The sequence below is a fragment of the Aythya ferina genome (assembly GCF_964211825.1).
Source record: "Aythya ferina genome assembly, contig: HAP1_SCAFFOLD_29, whole genome shotgun sequence".
Classification (NCBI taxonomy): domain Eukaryota; kingdom Metazoa; phylum Chordata; class Aves; order Anseriformes; family Anatidae; genus Aythya; species Aythya ferina.
The window spans coordinates 28250-48598 of NW_028181463.1; the positions used below are offsets into that span (position 1 = coordinate 28250).

General features: G+C 50.5%; 2 protein-coding genes across 2 annotated transcripts; both read left to right on the forward strand.

Annotated features, from left to right (window-relative positions):
* Nucleotides 1-2746: 2746 nt before the first annotated feature.
* LOC311428005 (olfactory receptor 14A16-like) lies at nt 2747-7221 on the forward strand (the record flags this gene model as incomplete). Its single annotated transcript, XM_084539573.1, has 2 exons — nt 2747-3643; nt 7027-7221. The coding sequence occupies 2 exons, from the start codon at nt 2747-2749 to the stop codon at nt 7219-7221; spliced, it is 1092 nt and encodes a 363-aa protein (XP_084395699.1).
* A 1390-nt stretch (nt 7222-8611) lies between these two features.
* LOC311428006 (olfactory receptor 14C36-like) lies at nt 8612-9547 on the forward strand (the record flags this gene model as incomplete). The annotated part of the gene is made up of 1 exon (XM_084539574.1): nt 8612-9547. One exon carries the CDS (start codon nt 8612-8614, stop codon nt 9545-9547), a length of 936 nt encoding a protein of 311 aa, XP_084395700.1.
* Between the last annotated feature and the right edge of the window lie 10802 nt (nt 9548-20349).

Consider the following 20349-nt stretch of genomic DNA (forward strand, 5'->3'; position numbering starts at 1 on the left):
GTTCTGTGCTTCACACAGAAAATGATGATTGTGCCATAGAAAACAGTGACACTCGTGAGGACAGAAGAGCAGGTGGATAAAGCCTTGGGCCTGCCAACACAGGACACACACACATGAAATCTGCATGATTAGGAATTGGAAGATTGGATGCAAATGCAAATTTTGAAAGCAAAACCAAGAGTATCACCGTGGCACTGCAGAACAGCTCCAGCAATGGGGCAAAACAACACAAGAGGTGTCTATGACACAGGGGCCACAGAACTGTAGCTGGGAGGAGGAGAAAGAATTCCTGTACATGAGAGAAATTCCCCTGGTTCAGGTACAGCTGTCTTCTGGAGTCAGACCTTCCACTTCTTGAGCCTTGCAGAGAACAGGGATGGCATACAGCCCAGGGCTGACCGTAGGACACGACCCCAAGCAGGAAGCACTGCGGTAATGCAGAAGGTGCAGCTGAGAGTGCTGCCACCTCTGTGAGCAAAGGGGGTGCTGTCCCCAGCCAGGAAGATGGCCAGCACCTGGCACAGGGTGCTGGAGCTGTGCAAGGAGGACAACTTTCCCCCAGGAAGAAGGCCACGGGCATCTGCAGGTGTTTGTTGGCAGGCACCAGCACAGTGATGAGGGTGTTCCACATCCCAGTCACCATGCCGGTCAAGCAAGAGAGGAAGAAGAGATTTGTGTATGGGTAGAGGATCTTCCAGATGGACAGCTAGGGAAACTCAATGAATGGTGTCTTAGTGTCCAATTCCCTTCTTGGAAAACCTTTTAGAGCATTCAGTTCCCCCCCCCTCTTTTGTTAGAACACATTCAGAGGGGTGAAATGATCCCTGGCAGTCATGGCTGAAGTGTCCTGCCATGCCGTGGGAACACAATAGGAGTTAAGGGAGAGAATCATTTGTAGTCATGTTTGACAAGCAAACTTTAAGAGCATAAAATCAGTCTCTCCCAAATTCATCAAGGAGCAGACAGTGATGACTTCAGTCTGCTTCAGACACCACACGCCAACAGAGACCCTGCTGCCTTGGGGAGCTGTCAGCCCTGAGGCCTTGGGGACACCTCGAGGGAGCCCAAGGGCACAGAGCAAGCGATGCCATGGTCGGGTGCTGTGCTGCTGAGCTGGGCCGGGCTCCTGGGCCCAAGGGCAGCTCCTGGCAAGTGCTGCAGAGAGACAGATGTGGCCAGGAGCAGCTCCTCTGCACAGCGCAGCAGGGCTGGGGGCTCTGACCGCAGCTGGCACACAGAGAGGAGAGAAGGAGAGAGGGCTTGGAGGCACTGAGGAGCGCAACAACAGAGGGCAGCGTGTGGCAGGACACATCTGCAGGCTCTTGACACCGTGAGGCTCTGGCAGTAGGAACGTGCAAGTGGGGTTGCCAGAGGGGTCTTCTACAGCTGGCACATCCGATGGCTGATAGCATCTGTCAGGGTGGGTCTCTCTGTTTCTCCAGAAACGAGTAGAAAATGCTTTAGAGAATGGCATTTATGATTGGATTTTTGAAAAGGAAGACCAAGGCAGGGGCTACTTGAATGGCAAGACTTTTTCTGTAGCCTGTGCTTGCAGATACCTGTGGTAGAGCGGAGGCCGGTTTCATGGTAATAGGTGGTCAGGTTTGTACTGCAGACTGAGACTCCTAGAACATTGCAGTGAGAGATCAATATTTAATCAATGAACTTCATAAAGTCCCTTCCGACACTTCAGCCCAGAAACTACACCAACATCATCATTGTGGTCCTCTCAGGTTTTATCCTAGCTGATCTTTTGGAGCTGCAAATTCTCCAGTGACCAGTGCCCTGTCTTTTGGAGGTCTCTGCTGACTTGAGGTGAGCACAGATCACCTGTAATGAGCATGATCTGCCTCGTCTGCAGGCAGAGCTGCAGCACAGGAGGGTCTGCTGAGTGTCCGTCTGTCCCTCCCTGACCTTGCCTCCCCTGGCAGCAGCACGCTGGCATTCCTGCTGGCTTCTCCAGCTGGCCATGCTGCTGCTGGTCTTGTTCCCAGGCTGGCTGGGGATGGGGCTTTCACATGCCCCTGGAGTGAGCACTCGGTGTGCTTGGAGGAAGGGGAGTACAGGGACTGGTTTAGGGGTCTGGAGATGTGCACTTTGAGCCTAGATTCCTCTGCTCTCAGCAGTGTCCAGGTTCTTCTCAGGTCAATCTCTGAGTAGAACTTTCCTGCAGCTCACATGAGGTGGCTGAGACCAGCACTGATGGACGGATTGTCTGTCCTCACTAAAGGACACACTACGCTATAGGGACAATCCTTTTTTCTCTTAGGATGCACAAAGTTTGCCATTAAGTGCAGGAGAAAAGCCCAGGAATTCTGTTTTAGAAAAGCTCAGCTGGTGTGGTAGGGTAGCAACAACAAAAATCTGACCCTATGAATTAAAAATTAAAAAAATCCATATATATATATCTGCTCTGAAGTTGGGTGACCTGGGAGCAACACTGGGGCAAGGTTCTTTGATACCAGCAGTGAAGTGAGTCTGAGTTTACCCCATGTTCAACCTTATCTCTGGCTGTAGGGCAAACTTGACTCTTCCATTGTCGACAGAGGAGTCCCCTTCTCCGAGGGATAACCTCAGGCATCATCAGGAAGAACTCAAGAAAGGGAACCACCAAATACCTTTCTGGAAGTGGGCAACTTTTCTGGTGATATTAGATGAGAAATGGGATGAGTTTTTCTGATAAGTCTGTTGTACGTTATTACTGTTCTTCCTCTTCTATGTGCAGGACCACATCCCAAAAACGCAAATGTCAAACAGAAGCAACATCACTGAGTTCCTCCTGCTGGCATTCTCAGACACGCGCGAGCTGCAGCTCCTGCACTTCACACTCTTCCTGGGCATCTACCTGGCTGCCCTCCTGGGCAACAGCCTCATCCTCAGCGCCGTAGCCTGCCACCACCGCCTCCACACCCCCATGTACTTCTTCCTCCTCAACCTCGCCCTCCTCGACCTGGGCTGCATCTCCACCACTCTGCCCAAAGCCATGGCCAATGCCCTCTGGGACAACAGGGCCATCTCCTATCAAGGATGTGCTGCTCAGGTCTTTTTCTTTCTCTTCTTCATATCAGCAGAGTATTATAACCTTACTATCATGGCCTATGACCGCTACGTAGCCATCTGCAAGCCCCTGCACTACGAGAGCCTCGTGGGCAGCAGAGCTTGTGCCCAGATGGCAGCAGCTGCCTGGGGCAGTGGCTTTCTCAATGCTGTCCTGCACACGGCCAACACATTTTCCCTGCCCCTCTGCCAAGGCAATGCTGTGGACCAGTTCTTCTGTGAAATCCCCCACATCCTCAAGCTCTCCTGCTCAGATTCCTATCTCAGAGAATTTGGGGCATTTCAGTTTAGTATCTTTTTAGCATTTGGTTGTTTTGTTTTCATTGTGGTGTCTTATGTGCAGATCTTCAGGGCAGTGCTGAGGATGCCCTCTGAGCAGGGCCGGCACAAAGCCTTTTCCACGTGCCTCCCTCACCTGGCTGTGGTCTCCCTCTTCATTAGCACAGGCATATTTTCCTACCTGAAGCCCCCCTCCATTTCCTCTCCATCCCTGGACCTGGTGGTGTCATTTTTATACTCAGTGGTGTCTCCAGCAGTGGTGTCTCCCCTCATCTACAGCATGAGGAACCAGGAGCTCAAGAATGCAGTGAGGAATCTGTTTCCATACATTCTTCTTAAGCATCCATTATGTGTTCAGAAAATTTATTTTTAATAATATGCAAATATTTTGATTCACATTATATCATATCATTTTTATCGTTACTAGTGTTATCATAACATTGTCATTAATAAGAATCCCAAGAGAAATAAAAGTGTGTTTGGCAAAATGACACAACATTTTTTAAATTATTTTTCTCTGTTAGTATTTGAACAATATTTCATTTTGTTTTTAATAATCTCATTCTACCTTTCAGAATGTTACATCTTTTGTAAGGTTTGACCACATCATCTATTGTACATATAGAACTGGGCTTCCTTGATAGATAAAACAATAAAAAACTCAGCAGAAATTCATTGGTCTCAGTATCCTTCTCTTCCCATCTTCTGTCGAGCTGGGGGAGCAGACCCAGCATCCAGGAGGGGCTCAGGGCCAAGAGCCCAGCTGCCACGGGTAGGAGCAGTGTATTTGGATTAGAACTAGTGCATCTAGGTGACAGTCCTCTTGTCTCTATAGCAGGGCTGGCAAAAAGCCATTTCCACGTGCCTCCCTCACCTGGCCATGGTGTCCGTCTCCCTCAGGCCTGTCATGGTTGCCTGCCTGAAGCTCCCTCCAACTTCTCCCCATCCCTTGACCTGGTGGAGGCAGTTCTGTACTCAGTGGTACTTCCAGCAGAGCACGTCCTCAACTGTACCATAATGATCCAAGAGGTCAAGCATGCTTTGTGGAAATTAATGACTAGATGTGTCTTCGATGCAAGAAATTTCGAATCTGCTTCTGCATCTGATTTGTAATGTCAATAATTGGACGAATATCCACTCTACATGCTTTTTTTTTTTTTTTTTTTTTTTTTTTTTTTTTTTGTGGTTGTGCTTGTACATATTCTTATTACATCAATTCAGCTAATGAACACCCATTAAAATGATATGGGTGTACCTGTTGAATATAGCTCATAGACTGTGCATGTGAAGCCATGCTCTCTGTGAATTTAACCTTAAGGAAGTTAAAGTTCAATAGGCTTTTTTGTCTGATATCCTTCCTCCAAGACCTGGTCTGGCTCTGCAGGGGCAGTGCCCATGTGCAGGGGTGCAGAGGAAAAGAGTCCCATCCCAGCAGCACAGCCAGGGAGCACCAGCGCTTGGGGCATGCAGAGCTGCTCTCTTGCCACTGCCGCCCTGTCCTGCTGAGCCCTGCTGGTGGGGTCAGGCCCGGCTGCTCCTCTCACTTGGTGCCAGTGCTGCTGTGGGGCTGTGCTGGGACTGCAGGCAGGGACAGGCAGTGGGCACGGCAGTGGCACAGCTGGCCTCCACTGCAGCACTTCCCTCCTAAGGGGGGATCTCCTCCAAGGTGGACTGAGCAGAGCTCAAGTGCTCAGTCTGGTGTGAGCAGGCAGAGGAGAGCTCTGCAGCCCCACAGCACACAAAAGCCAGAGCAAAGGAGCCCGGGGAGTGATTCCTTGTCAGCCCTGGGGCAATGGCAGTGACCCCATGAGCTGGGTCTGCCTCCCAGCCTGCCCAGCACAGCCCTGCAGAGTGCCCCTGTGCACCAGGCACCACAGCCCCCTCGCTCTGCAGAGCAGCACCACCAGCTGGGGATAGGGCTGGGGCTGGCACTGGGGCTTGGAGGCCATTTCTCCTGTGTCTTCTAAGCCAGTTACAGGCTCATGGCTTCTGGATACAAACATGATCCTCACTGTGCACAAGGAGCTGAGAGACCGCCAACAGGCATGGGGCTGGAACATTGCCTGCAAGGTCCCTCCTGCCCTAGCACCTCCCAGGACTGGCACGGAACTGGCTCCTGTGCATCAGAGAGTCTGGGAGCCCAGCAGGTGTGCCATGGGCTTGGAGGATCACAACCAGATCACTTCCACCTGGGCAGGTCCTGGCCCAAAAAGGGGGTGTTTTGTAGGTGTGGTATTATAAGCTCAGTGGTGCGTCAGAAACACTAAGTCCAGCAGGAAGCGAATGGCTGTTAAATGGCCTGTGAGGTGAGCTCTTTCTGAAGTAGCTGACAGGTCACCCTTGACTCCTGGCTGGGATCTGTGCCTTTAGGCTCACATCTGCCAGTGTCCATGGTAGGGCAGCAGAAGGCACTTGCTGTGCATGTAGTTTCTGAGATCGGCTCCTTCTAAGTACCTGGTAGGCCCCATAGTGGAAGAGGTCTGGAGTAGGGGTTGTCATGTCAGAGGTGTCAGCTTTTGCCTGAAGTCATCCTTTAGGGCTGCTTTCAGTTTTCTACACAGAGGGGGCCACTGCCTCCAAGACGCTTGGGGCAAACTGAACGATGCATGAGGGTTTGGAAAAAGATAGCCTGGGTGCACAGAAGGCATTCTGTATCCAAAAGTTGGAGGCAGGAAACAAAATTTTGGGGTGGTACAAGAGCTGCTGGGCACATTGTGCAGGGTTCACCTACAGCCTTTGTGTTCTTTTCCATCCTGACTTAGGTGCCATGTCAATCTCAAGAAAGGAGTAGCCAACAGATATGAGACAGATACTCTGAGATCATGAAAGCCATCAGAAAGCTGTCCCTAAGAAAATGACTGATATGGGAAAGTCAGGAGAAGCCTGGACAACAGAGATGTGAGATTTGAGGGAGGGAAGAGGAGTTTGGCCAGCAGAAATGAATGATTTCTGTGAGGTTCGAACATTCAGGCAATGTTGATTCTGCTGTAATGCTGCCTTAAAACAGTCCTGTAAAGCCATTCCCCTATTTTAGCCAGTGTCATTAATCCCCAAACCTAAATGCTACTCCATACCCTGACAGGAATCCACTACTCTTATGCCTGACCTCAAAGTATCCCTTCAAGCCAAAACACAGCCTATAGTCGCTTCCCTTTATCTTGAGTCTTTTGCTCACCCTGATCTGATCAGCTTGTGGGCCGCAAGGAGGAGATGGGTGGGAATGCTGTGATGAGCTCAGCTCTGCCTCAGCATCTCCTGCCCCAGCAGTAATAATGTGCCTGTGGCAGTGACTGTGAGGTCACCTCTATCTCTGCACTTGATAGGGCAGCAGCAGGAATGTGTCACGGAAAGGGACTGGGAGGTCACTTGTGTCTGGAGGTGGCAGGTCAGCCTTGCCTTCTCCCTGGGATCTGCACTTTTGGGCTGACATCTGGCAGTGGCCCTGCTAGGCCAGCACAAGGCACCTGCTTGGCATGCTGACTGGGGGATCCCCTCTGCCTCCCGACCCAGGAGGACCCAGGCAGAAAGAAGGCCCCCATATGGGTTGTCCTGTCCCTTCTGCTTGAGTCCATGAGTGGGCAGCAGGAGGCACAAGGCTTGGCTGTGTCTCCACGAGAAGCTGCAAGGCCAACATCAGGCCCCTGGATTGGAAGCTGCTCCTGAGTTGACTTGTGTCTGGTTGGCTGACAGGCCTCAAGGAGCCTGCTGGGTTGGGATGCCTACTTCAGGAGAGGTTTCCACCACAGGGATGCCATAGGAGCAGTGGTGCCTTCTCACAAGGAACCAGGGAAGCTTCCTACAGAGCTGCGATATGAGATATTTGGGTCCATGGCTATGGCTATTGTCTTTGCCACTGAAGTTTTTGAGGAGACAGCTAATCATTAAAGCACCAGAGCCTAATTGACTCCTTGTGGGCTCATCAGCAAAGCCCCCAGAGGGTTGATTCCAATGCCTTGGGCTGTGCCGCTGTTATTGAGCTGGGTTGGTCTTGTGGGATAGATAAAACACATTTGAGAAAGTCCCATGAAGCAGAGAGACAGCTGTGCCCAGGAGCAGCTCCTCTGCACAGCGCAGCAGGGCTGGGGGCTCTGACTGCAGCTGGCAGTGGGAGAGCAGAGAAGGAGAGAGTGGCTGAAGGCAGTTGGCAGTGGGAGGATGCTGAGAGCTGCCTGCAGGAGAAACCTGCACAGCCCTTGACGAGGTAAGGGTCTGGCTGCAGGGCCATGCAGCAGGTCCTGGGAAGGTCTCCTGCTGGGTGTTGTTTCTGGGAGGGCAGTGGGCAATGCAGTAGGCTTTGAGAGTCCTGCTGGGTTGCAGTGTGAGGTGAGGAAGTCTGGCAGAAGCTCCTTGGAGTGTCATTACCTTGCTATCCCCGATCAGATAAGACAGGTGTGGTCAAGCGTCCTCCAGACCCTACAGGGGTGCAGCTGGGATATGGGACAGTCCAGCTTGCGAATATCCAGCTCTGTCTGTGGGGCATCCTCCTGAGCTGCAGGCTGCTCTCCAGCAGGATGCAGCTCTCTCGTGGCATCGTTGTGTTATCCAGGTGCCTGAAGGAGAAGACACCTCCATGCTAAGGCCATGTCCGTGCTGCTGGATGGCTGTCTGTGGGAAGCTGGTTTGAGGCTTCTGCACTCCTATATAGGAGGGAAGAGATGAGATCCTGATCACACACCCAGAAATAAGGTGAGGATTCTGTCCATCTGCCTTTTGAGTTGGGCTTCTCTGCTCTCAGCTGTCTCCAATTTCTTCTCGTGCCCAAGCTCACTTCTGTTCAGATCTGCTCTGCTCAGTCTTCACCAAGGGACAGTCCTTTTGCCTCCTGGCATCCGCAAGATTTCACCAGGAGCACACATGAAAAGTCACAGAGTTCAAGTATCCAATAATTCACCTAAGCATTACAGGGGCAACCGAATAACACTAAAGCAAGTAAAACACTGCTCTAAATGCAGCTCTGCTCTGCATTCAGATGAGTTGTTTGCAAGAAAACACTGCAAACTCATTGACCTAACAAGTGGACTGAACTTGAGTTTCCCTCATGTTCCTTCTTCCCTCCTGCTGCAGGCAGGACTCCTCTGCAGCCCACAGCAGCCCCTGCTCCCCATGCCACTCAGCCAGCACCAGCCACAACTCAAGCAGGAGAGCTGCAGAAAGATTCTCCTGCAAAGAGAGAGGCTCTGTTTGGGGGTTCTCTAAGACTTGTAATAGGTTTTCCTCATCCAAATCAGTTCTAACTTTGTTCTACCTTTTTCTCTCCAACAGAGAATGTCAGAAAATGCCCAACATCAGCTCTGTGAGCGAGTTCCTCCTGCTACCATTCGCAGACACGCGCAAGCTGCAGCTCCTGCACTCCGCGCTCTTCCTGGGCATCTACCTGGCTGCCCTCCTGGGCAATGGCCTCATCATCACAGCCATAGCCTGCGACCACCGCCTCCACACCCCCATGTACTTCTTCCTCCTCAACCTCGCCCTCCTCGACCTGGGCTGCATCTCCACCACTCTGCCCAAAGCCATGGCCAATTCTCTCTGGGACACCAGGGCCATCTCCTATCAAGGCTGTGCTGCACAGGTCTTCCTTTTAGTTTTCCTGGTTGGAGCAGAGTATTCCCTTCTCACCATCATGGCCTATGACCGCTACGTTGCCATCTGCAAGCCCCTGCACTATGGGAGCCTCATGGGCAGCAGAGCTTGTGCCCAGATGGCAGCAGCTGCCTGGGGCAGTGGCTTTCTCAATGCTGTCCTGCACACGGCCAACACATTTTCCCTGCCCCTCTGCCACGACAATGTTGTGGACCAGTTCTTCTGTGAAATCCCCCAGATCCTCAAGCTCTCCTGCTCACATGCCTACCTCAGGGAAGTTTTGTCTCTTGTGTTTAGTGTTTTTTTAGGCTTTGGTTGTTTCGTTTTCATTGTGTTGTCCTATGTACAGATCTTCAGGGCAGTGCTGAGGATGCCCTCTGAGCAGAGCAAGAACAAAGCCTTTTCCACGTGCCTCCCTCACCTGGCTGTGGTCTCCCTGATGGTTAGCACTGGCATGTTTGCTTACCTGAAGCCCCCCTCTGTCTTCTCCCCATCCCTGGACCTGGTGCTGGCATTTCTCTACTCAGTGGTACCTCCAGCACTGAACCCCCTCATCTACAGCTTGAGAAACAAGGACCTAAAGTATGGAGTGAGGAGACTGTTCCTATACATGCTTCTTAAGCATCAATAATATAGTTATAATATATAATCATAATTATTTCAAATTATTGTTATTCGTGTCATTTCATTTTTATCATTATTTCACTAATATTATTCTTAGCATCCTGCCTGTTAATTAATTTCTTTACTTTGACCAAATCATCTAATCTACCTGTAGTACTAGTCCTCCAGTGCAAATAAAAACAATAATGAAGCCATCAGAAATTCATTGGTGTCAGCATCCCTCTCTTCTGATCTCCTCTGGAGGGGCTCAAGCTACCACATGCAGGAGCAGCCCCGGTGGCCCTCGGGGCTGCCCCTCACTGCCCATTGGGTTCTGCCTCTCTGCTGCCTTCGGGTCGGGGCTGCTGCTTCCCTGGAGCCATGGCCATGGCCAGCAGCAGAACGTGGTCTGGTAGGGAGTGTAATGTTAGCATAACATAAATTATGTGGTATAAAGGGTGGATATATGTCCTGGTTTCAGTTAGGACAGAGGTAATTTTCTTCCTAGTACCTTGTAGAATGCTATGGTTTGGCTTAGGATGAGAAGAGTGCTGGTAAGACGCTGATGTTTAATTGTTGCAGAGCAGTGCTTACTCCAAGCCAAGGACGTCTCAGCTTCTCACTCTGTCCTGCCAACGGGCAGGCTGGGGGTGCAGTGGGAGCTGGGAGGGGACAGACCCAGGACAACTGACCCAAACTGGCCAAAGGGGTATTCCATACCATCTGACGTCATGCTAAACAATATATAGGGGTGGCTAACCATGGGGAGGAGGGCTGGACTGCTCGGGGTTAGGCTGGTCTTTGGTCAGCGGGTGGTGAGCAATTGCGTTGTGCATCACTTGTTTGTACACATTATTAGTAGTAGTACTATTATCATCATTATTGTTATTATTGTAATTGTTATTATTATTTTCTTGCCTTAATAAACTGTCTTTATCTGAACTCACAGGCTTCACTTTCCCGTTTCTCTCCCCCATCCCAGAGAGGGAGGGCTTACAGTTCTGTAAGCACACCAGGTCAGTGATCTCCTGTGCATTCAGCATCTCAATAATAGAATGCCTGCTTTCTAAAACTCCTATTTGAGTCTTAGAGAGTTACTTTGAGTGGCTTTTACAGTATCACCCTCGCCTCCTGTCAGCTGCTGCCCACCCAGGCTCCTGGCACAAATGTGGCCCCTCAACAACTCCACAGCTTGTGTTGCCTTTGCTGCCTCACCCTGTCCTCTCCCTTGACTCTTTGTCTCTGCCAGGCCCCACATTCCACACCCAAACGCATCCCTTTGCTATTGTCACCCTCTCCCCTGCCCAGCAGGATGGCAGAGCCAGGGCAGGACATGATAGAGTTAGGCCCTGTAGCGACCTTGCAGAGTGCTTGTGGCAAAGTGGGACCTGGGACTGGGCTCTGTGGTACAGAGGAGGCCCCATGCAGGAAAGATGAGGTTAAACAGCAACTTTGCAGGGGGGTTGTCCATCATGGTTTGGCACGGGAGACTTCTGGCCACGAAGGGGCTAGGGATGGGTTGACACATCTTCTCTGGGCAACCCGTTCCATTGACCACTACCCCCAAAGGAAAGAGTGTCTTCCTTATAATTAATTTTAAAGTACCCTCTCTTGATTTTAAAACATTACCTAAAGGCCCCCCTTTAGGTACTGGAAGGCTGCTATAGGGTCTCTCCAGGCTGAAGAGAACCAGCTTTCTCAGCCAGTCTTCATGGAAAAATTGCCACAGCCTCTCTATCATATTTCCGGCCTCTTCTAGACTCCTTCTAATACTTCCATGTCCTTCTTGAGTTTGGGGCCCCAGAGCTGAATGCAGTAATACAGGAGCGGTCTCCGAAGAGCAGAGCTGAGGAAGAGAATCACCTCTCTCAAGCTTTGGGCCAAACTTCTTTGATGCAGCCCAGAATACAGTTTTCTTTCTGGGCTGTGAACTGACATTGCTGGCACAGGTTGAGCTTCTCATCCACCAGCACCCCACGTCCTTCTCCTTAGAGCTGCTCTCTACCCATTCTCCACAGTATTTGTGCTTGGGAATGCCCCAGTCCAGCTGCAGAACCTTGCATTTGGCCTCTGTGAACCTCATGAGGTTCGCACAGGAAAATCTCTCAAGCCTGTCTGGGTCCATCTGCATATCATCCCTTCCCTCCTGTGTGTCGACTACACCACCCAGCTTGGTGTCATCAGCACACTCGCTGAGATTGCACTCAGTCACACTGTTCACGTCACTGACAAAGTGTTAAACAGTGCTGGTCCCAATACTGACCCCTGAGGAACAGCACTCTTTACTGATTTCCACTTGGACATTGAGCTGTAGACTCCAGCTCCTTGAGGGTGACCATCCAGCCAATTCCTCACCCACCAGGTGATCCATCCATCACATCCATGTCTCTCCAATTGAGAGACAAGGATATTGCGTGGCACAGTGTCACATGATTTGCACAAGTCAAGGTTCATGGTGTGAGTTGCTCTTCCCCTCTCCGTCAATGCTGTAAGCCCATCGTAGAAGGCCACCAGGTTTGTCAGGCACGATCTGCCCTTACTGAAGGCTGTCACCAACAGACAGCAATTTGCAGTCACCACCAGACCAACAAGCAGGGTAATGTGTTAAGTCAGAGAGAGGCATTTGCAATGAACCTGTGCAAGGAGGATGACAGAAATCTCATGGGAACGCTGGGGTTAATTACTGTTAATTACTGGTTAATTACTTAGTTCTGCACAGAGAAATGTCAGGGCTCTGTGAGGTGCCAATATCTGAACTGGCCTCGTGCACTGCTCATCCACACTGGGCTGTTCAGAGACAAGAGTCTCTTCCTTGCACACACACACAGGCAGTGCACTGCAGCACTTGCAGATCCCTCTGGCTCCTGCAGCCACTGCAGAGGCTGGGAGGCACCTCAGCATTTTAGTGCATCGCCCTCCTCTGAGATGCCCCACAGCATGATGAATGGGCACAGGGACCCTGGAGGCTCAAGGAAGCACATCACAGAGCTGCATTCAGCTCTTGCTCTTTGGCCTGCAGTCCCAGCATGGCCACACAGCAGCACTGGACCAAGCTCCAGGAGCAGCCAGGCCTTACACTGCCAGCAGGGCTCAGCAGGAGAGGGTGGCAGTGGCAGGAGAGCAGCTCTGCATGCCCCAAGTCCTGGTGCTCTAGGGCTGGACTACTGGGCCGTGACTCTTTTCCTCTGCACCCCTGCACATGGGCACTGCCTCTGCAGCCACAGAAAAGACCTCAGAGGAAGGACATAAGACAAAAAGGCACTTTAATTGGTTTAAATACACAAGAAAAATGAAGAATTATATTTTTCTGTGGACAACATTTGATAAAATACAATTGGAAAAAAAAAAAAAAACAACAAGACCAACGGACTTCGCCTATCATGAGTAGCATTATGAGCGATTTACCGAAGAAGGCAGGCAATATATTGCTTAAGAAAAACACCCAGTCATCACTTTCCACATGGCAACCTTGATCTCCTTGTTCCTCATGCTGTAGATGAAGGGGTTCACTACTGCAGGCACCACCAAGTACAGGAAAGCCAGAAACACATCCAGGGAAGGGCAAGAAATCAAGGGGGGCTTCAGGTGGGCAAAGATAACTGTGCTGATAAACATGGAGACCACGGCCAAGTGAGGGAGGCACGTGGAAAAGGCTTTGTGCTGGCCCTGCTCAGAGGGCATCCTCAACACTGCCCTGAAGATCTGCATGTAGGAGAAAACAATGAAAACAAAACAACCAAAGGCTGAAGAAAAACTAAACACAAGAGCCCCAGCTTCTCTGAGGTAGGCATCTGAGCAGGAAAGCTTGAGGATCTGGGGGATTTCACAGAAGAACTGCTCCACAGCATTGCCTTGGCAGAGGGACATGGAAAATGTTTTGGCCATGTGCAGGACAGCATTGAGAAAGCCACTGCCCCAGGCAGCTGCTGCCATCTGGGCACAAGCTCTGCTGCCCAGGAGGCTCCCGTAGTGCAGGGGCTTGCAGATGGCAATGTAGCGGTCATAGGCCATGACGGTGAGAAGGAAATACTCAGCTACAACAAAGAAGAGTGAAAAGAGTATTTGTGCAATACATCCTTGATAGGAGATGAATCTGTTGTCCCAGAGGGCATTGGCCATGGCTTTAGGAACAGTGGTAGAGATGAATCCCAGGTCGAGGAGGGCGAGGTTGAGCAGGAAGAAGTACATGGGGGTGTGGAGGCAGTGGTGGCAGGCTACGGCGCTGAGGATGAGGCCGTTGCCCAGGAGGGCAGCCAGGTAGATGCCCAGGAAGAGCGCGAAGTGCAGGAGCTGCAGCTCGCATGTGTCTGCGAATGCCAGCAGGAGGAACTCAGTGATGATGATGCTGTTGGACATCTGCTTTTTTGGGGATGTGATCCTGCACATAGAAGAGAAAGAACAGTAATAATGTACAACAGACTTATCAGAGAAAAAGTCATCCCATTTCTCATTTAAAATCACCAAAAAATTGTCCACTTGCAGGAAGATTTTTGGCAGGTCCGTTTCATAAATTCTTCCTGATGCTGTCTAAGGGTATCCCTGAGAGCAGGGGACTCATCTGGGGGCAAAAGAAGAGTTAGTTACGCCCTATAGCCAGACGTAAGGTTGAACATGGGGTAATCTCAGACTCACTTCACTCCTGATATCAAAGAACTTTACCCCAGTGTTGCTCCCAGGTCACCGAACTTCAGAGCAGATATATATACATATATATATATGGATTTTTTTAATTTTTGTTTTATGGGCTCAGGTTTTTTGTTTTTACTAATCTACCACACGTCCTGAGTGTTTCTAAGGCATAAATCCTGGGCATTTCTCCTGCACTTGATGGGAAACTATGTGGATCCTCAGAGGAAAAGGGCCTGACCCTATAGTGCAGAGTATCCTTTAGTGAGGACAGAAAATCCGTCCATCAGTGCTGGTCTCAGCTGCCCTGTGAGAGCTGCAGGAAAGTTCTACTCACATGTTTGACTGAAAAGAACAAAGACACTGCTGAAAGCAGAGGAATCCAGGCTCAAAGTGCCCATCTCCACACACCCCACCCTGTCCCCCTACTCCCTTTCCCCCAGGCACACCGAGGGCTCACGCCATGGGCATGTGAAACCCCCATCCCCAGCCAGACTAGGAACAAGACCAGCAGCAGCACGGCCAGCTGGAGAAGCCAGCAGGAATGCCAGCGTGCTGCTGCCAGGGTAGGCAAGGCCAGGGAGGGACAGACGGACACTCAGCAGACCCTCCTGTGCTGCAGCTCTGCCTGCAGACGAGGCAGCTCCTGCTGGGGACACCGGGGGCTTGAGGGCAGAGGCTGTGCTGGTGGGAGAGGAGAGCAGGGGGTGTCCCAGGGAAGGCGCCTGCCCTGCAGGGGGTTGCGGGGAGGTGCCTGAGCCCTCCCTCGCACAGCATTTCTGGCAGCAGCTCCCTCTCACTGCCTGCCCTGCTCATATCTCTACTGCCTTCCTATGTCCCTGCTGGAAACAGGATCTCTGTCCCCACATCCCCTCCCAGTCCTTGCTCACAGACCCCATCTGAGAAGCTGTGTGCTTCCTGAGTACAGGGCATCATGGGGATTGCAGCTCCTAAAGACCTGATAAGCCCTGAGGAGACAACAAACGTTGTTGTTTCAGTCTTTAGGTTGAGGTGCCTGAAGTTTAATTGCTGCCATATTGATCTCTCACTGGAATAATCTTGGAGTCTCCATATCCTCTACAATCGGGAAAATTCATTGTCATGAAACCTGCCTCCCCTCCACACCAAGAATCTGAAAGCACAGAATCCAAGCAAGTCTTCCATTTCAAATAAACCAAGCCTCGGTCTTCCTGTTAAAATGCCCACTCAAAAATACCATTCTCTATAACATCTTCTGTGCCACATTACAAGTAGAATAAGACATATCCTGACAGATACTATCGGCCATCAGATGTGCCAGCTGTAGAAGACCCCTCTGGCAACACCACGTGCAGTGCCCTATTGCCAGAGACTCTGTCAAGAGCCTGCAGATGTGTCCTGCCACACGCTGCCCTCTGTTGTTGCGCTCCTCAGTGCCTCCAAGCCCTCTCTCCTTCTCTCCTCTCTGTGTGCCCGCTGTGGTCAGAGCCCCCAGCCCTGCTGAGCTGTGCAGAGGAGCTGCTCCTGGCCACAGCTGTCTCTCTGCACCACGGCCCTCTTGCCACGAGCTCTCTCTGTCCCATGAGCCCGGCCCAGCTCAGCAGCACAGCACCAGCCCAAGGCACTGCAATCACCCCTCTGGAGGCTTTCCTGATGAGCCCACGAACCTCAGGCACTCAGAGACAATTGAAGACAGCTCTCCAGAAGTGCAAGTCAGAGGCAAGTTTCCTGCAGTGTCCCCCTGAGAGCCAGTACTGACACAGCCTTCCTTGGAGCTCGTTAGAGCAGAACCCTGGAGGCAGTGAGGACACGGAGACAAAGGCAATGTGAAGGTGACACTGATGTGTAGGAAAACTGGATGTGTGTCACCAAGCTCAAGGGCCAGGCCTTGACCCCAAGTGCTTCGGAAGAGAGATCCTTTCCTTTACAGGTTGCTCAGGTCTCTTTGTGGGGCAGTAGGAGATGGGGATGTGCATGGCCAAGTGCAGGAAAATGGTACAACCCCTGCCTGCTTCATGGGTGGGGGCGAGGAGGCAATGAGGCCCTGGTGCTTTAACGATCAGCTGTCTCCTCATAGGCGTCAGTGGCAGAGACAACAGCCATAGCCATGGGCACAAAGATCTGGGTTCTGCTGGGACTCTCAGTCTTGTCACAGCCTTTAATCCTTTCCACAGCAGCCTTTCCTAAGGACTCTCATAGCTGCACCTCTTTCCCTGCTGGCTTCAGTCCCTTCTGTTGGTGGTCTCTTATAGATCTCAGCTGAGTCTGATAACTCAAATCTTCTTGGTGGCCATGCTCCTCGTAAGGCAGCTCTGTAGGAAGCTGGTCTGGTTCCTGGTGAGCAGGCACCACTGCTCATATGGCATCCCTTGTGGTGCCCAGGCCCTCCTCCTCCTGGGCACTGCTCACTCTGCAGGGTTCCAGTCTGCCCTGATGTGTGGGGTTCCTCTTTCTCCGGTGCAGGACTAAGCTCTTCTCCTTGTAACTGCTAAGAGGTTTTTGTAGGCAAAATCCTGTATTTTCTCATTGTTCACCCACATTGATGCTCCATTCTGTTAACAGCTATTGTCTGCAGGCAAACAGTTCCACCTTCATGTGATTGTCCTGTCTCTGACAAGATCGCAGCATCAGGAGCTGCAGGAAAGTTTGGATAATGCAGGAGTAACCAGCTGAATAGCATTGCAGCACAGAGTCACAGAAGGGTAGGGGATGGAAGGCTGCTAGGTTCTACCTCTTCTGTGCTTCCTTCTAATGCATGCTGTCAGTTTGTTTGGAGCCGTGTACTGAATGTTATGGGGTTGTGCAGGTCTAAATTAGAAGGGCCAAGGCCCAGCTGGAGCTCAATCCATCTATTACTGTCAAAGACAATAAAATATGTTTAAATAAATACTTTAATAAAGGAGGATTAAGAACCATCATCATCCTTCATTGGATGTATGGGAGGGAGAGGCAGAAGCTTACTGACAAGAGATGAGATAAAGGCTGAGGCACTTAATGCCTTCTTTGCCTCAGTCTGTAGCAGCAAGACCAGTTGTTCCGCTGCACATTTCTTCCTCCTCATGGCCAGTGCCCACCTTCCAAGGCGCACTTTGTAGCAGTTTTTTCTCTCCTACTCTTTCGTATTACCACAGAATTCTCCATCAGGTACGAAACCACTCCTGAAGTAGGCATCCCAACCCATCGGGCTCCTTGCGGCTTCTCAGCCAACCAGACACAAGTCACCTCAGCAGCACCTTCCAAGCCAGGGGCCTGCTGCTGGCCTTGCAGCTTCTTGTGGAGACACAGCCAAGCCTTGTGCCTGCTGCTGCCCACTCATGGACTCAAGCAGAAGGGACAGGACAACCCATGTTGGGGCCTTCTTTCTGCCTGGGTCCTCCTGGCTCTGGAGGCAGAGGGGATCCCCCAGTCAGCATGCCAAGCAGGTGCCTTCTGCTGGCCTAGCAGGGCCACTGCCAGATGTTAGCCCAAAAGTGCAGCTCCCAGGGAGAAGTCAAGGCTGACCTGCCACCTCCAGACACAAGTGACCTCCCAGTCCCTTTCTGTGACACGTTCCTGCTGCTGCCCTATCAGCTGCAGAGAGAGAAGTGACCTCACAGTCCCTACCACAGTCACATTCCTCCTGCTGGGGCAGGAGATCCAGAGGCACACCTGACCTCATCCCATCATTCCCATCCATCTCCTCCTTGTGGCCTCGGATCTGATCACATACCTTTCACCTCATATGACTCTTCCAATACTGTGGGACCGCTGCAGGACCTCACAGTCTCTGCCCTGCCCTAAGGGGACAAGCAGCTGAAGTTAGGGGATGTTGAAGATGAGATGTGCTGTGTCTTGTTGGAGAGCTTTGCGGGTTAGGTGTTTATTGTAACAGTTAAGGATTAGAGGTCACCTTCTAGGGTTAAGGGAATGGTAGGGCTTTGACAGAGGGTTTGGTGTTCTGCTCAAGATGCCTGCTGAAGGTACAGGGGAACAGTAAGCTTTTTAGGTTAGGGTTTTGTTTAGTTCTTGTTTGGGGGCTAGGGTTAGGGCTGGTATTTTAATCCTTGGTTAGGCTTAATCATCCTTCTGCTCGCCCCCTTAGTAGAAGATGGGTTTAACATCTGCCTTTTCCAAGTTCTAAGGAACATCTTTTTGATCAATCTGTCCTTTCCAAGGAGTTTGAGATACATCCTATGACAGCATCTGCAGCTCCACCAGCACATCTCTCACCCTTCCCATACTACCTCTAAGCAACTCTAGGATTGACCAGGGGGATAATGAAGGTTTCCGAAAGTGCTTGGTTACGATCTCTGAGGAGGGCTGTTCTGTGCTTCACATGGAGAGTGATGGAGTCATAGAAAACAGTGACACTCATGAGGACAGAAGAGCAGGTGGGTGTCCTGGTTTCAGTTAGGACAGTGGGTCAGGCCTTGGGCCTGCCAACACAGGACACACACACCTGAAAACTGCGTGAGAGGGAAGAGGAAGTTTGGATCCAAAATGTAGATTATGAAAGGAAAGACCATGAGTATCACCGTGGCACTGCAGGACAGCTCCGGAAATGTTGCAAAACCACAGAAAGTGTCTATGACACTGGGACCACAGAACTGTAGCTGGGTGGAGGAGAAATAATTCCTGTACATGAGAGAAATTCCCCTGGTTCAGGTACAGCTGCCTTCTAGAGTCAGACCTTCCACTTCCCAAGCCTTGCAGAGAACAGGAATGGCATACAGCCCAGGGCTGACCGTAGGGCATGGCCCCCAGCAGGAAGCACTGCGGTTATGCAGAAGGTGCAGCTGAGAGTGCTGCCACCTCTGTGAGCAAAGGGGGTGCTGTCCCAAGCCAGGAAGCTGGCCAGCATCTGGCGCAGGGTGCTGGAGCTGTGCAAGGAGGACAACTCTCCCCAAGGAAGAAGGCCATGGGCATCTGCAGGTGTTTGGAGGCAGGCACCAGTACAGTGATGAGGGTGTTCCACATCCCAGACATCGTGCTGGTCAAGTAAGAGAGGAAGAAGAGATTTGTGTATGGGTAGAGGATCTCCCAGATAGGAAATTGATGAGCTGGTTCATCCACTGGAGAACCAAGGTGTAATGTAGAGCTTGGGAGCGTGGTTTAGGGATGGACTTGTCAGCACTAAGGTAAAGTTGCCTGACCTGGGTTACACGTCCCAGAGTAGTGTCAGGCACAATGCAATTCTTTTTGCCTTCTGCATCTATAGCAGAGGAAACAGGACTCTGCCCTACTCTATTGACTGGGCAGGTCTTCTCACTTTACTCAATTTAGTTTTCTGTGTCTGGAAGGGGCAATTTCCCAAAAGAAGCCAATTTCATGGGTACAGCCACAGAAACTTGAAGAGGTATTTTCTTTAGTTTTCATCCTGAGTTTTCCACAGACGACCAAAGAGATACCATGGATATCTAGGTGTATACTAAGATTCAAGCTGATTTTCTCAGTTTCCAAAAGTCATTCCAATTTAATTTAATTTAATTTAATTTTATTTTATTTTATTTTATTTTATTTTATTTTATTTTATTTTATTTTATTTTATTTTATTTTATGTTTCATTTTATTTTGTTTTATTTTTGGTTTTATTTAATTTTATTTGTTCTCAAGGAACCCGAGTTGTCTTAGAAAGGGTTTCATGTGTGGGCTGGGCTGCAGTTACAGGGACAAACACCACTGCTGGCAGGGTGGGTATCAGACCTCCAGACTCTGCTTTTCCTCCTGAAGAAGGTCTCCAAATAAGTCACTCTGGATGAACAGCAATAGGAGAATGATTCTCAAAACTGAAATGCAGCAAAATTCAGCCTTTAAAAACTGAAAATATTTTTTATGAGCTGCTTGTTGAAATTTTCTTCCTTAAGTACGCCATGCAAACTCTGTAATTAGCTATACAAAGCATGAAGGCTTGAAGAAACTATTGAAGAGATGTTAGGAGTTTCTGCATTTTAATGAGTTCCATGGTGTATTGTGGTGCTCAGTCTATGAAGCTCAGGTACTGAGAGGAGAGTGACGTAACCGCTTTAGTAAGTAAAATCAGAAGGAAAAGCTGAAGTGACTTGGAGTATGAATGGGCCCCACTGAGGGCTGTTACTAACAAAGCCGCCCCAGAGAGTTGTTAAGGCATATAATTGGAGGACATGGTTACAGACGGGCAAAGCACTGTGCTGAGAAAAGTCTTTGTTGGTTTTAGTGAAACAAAAGAGCCAAGGCCTGACCCCTGGAACTGTGAGAGGAGATCCCGCA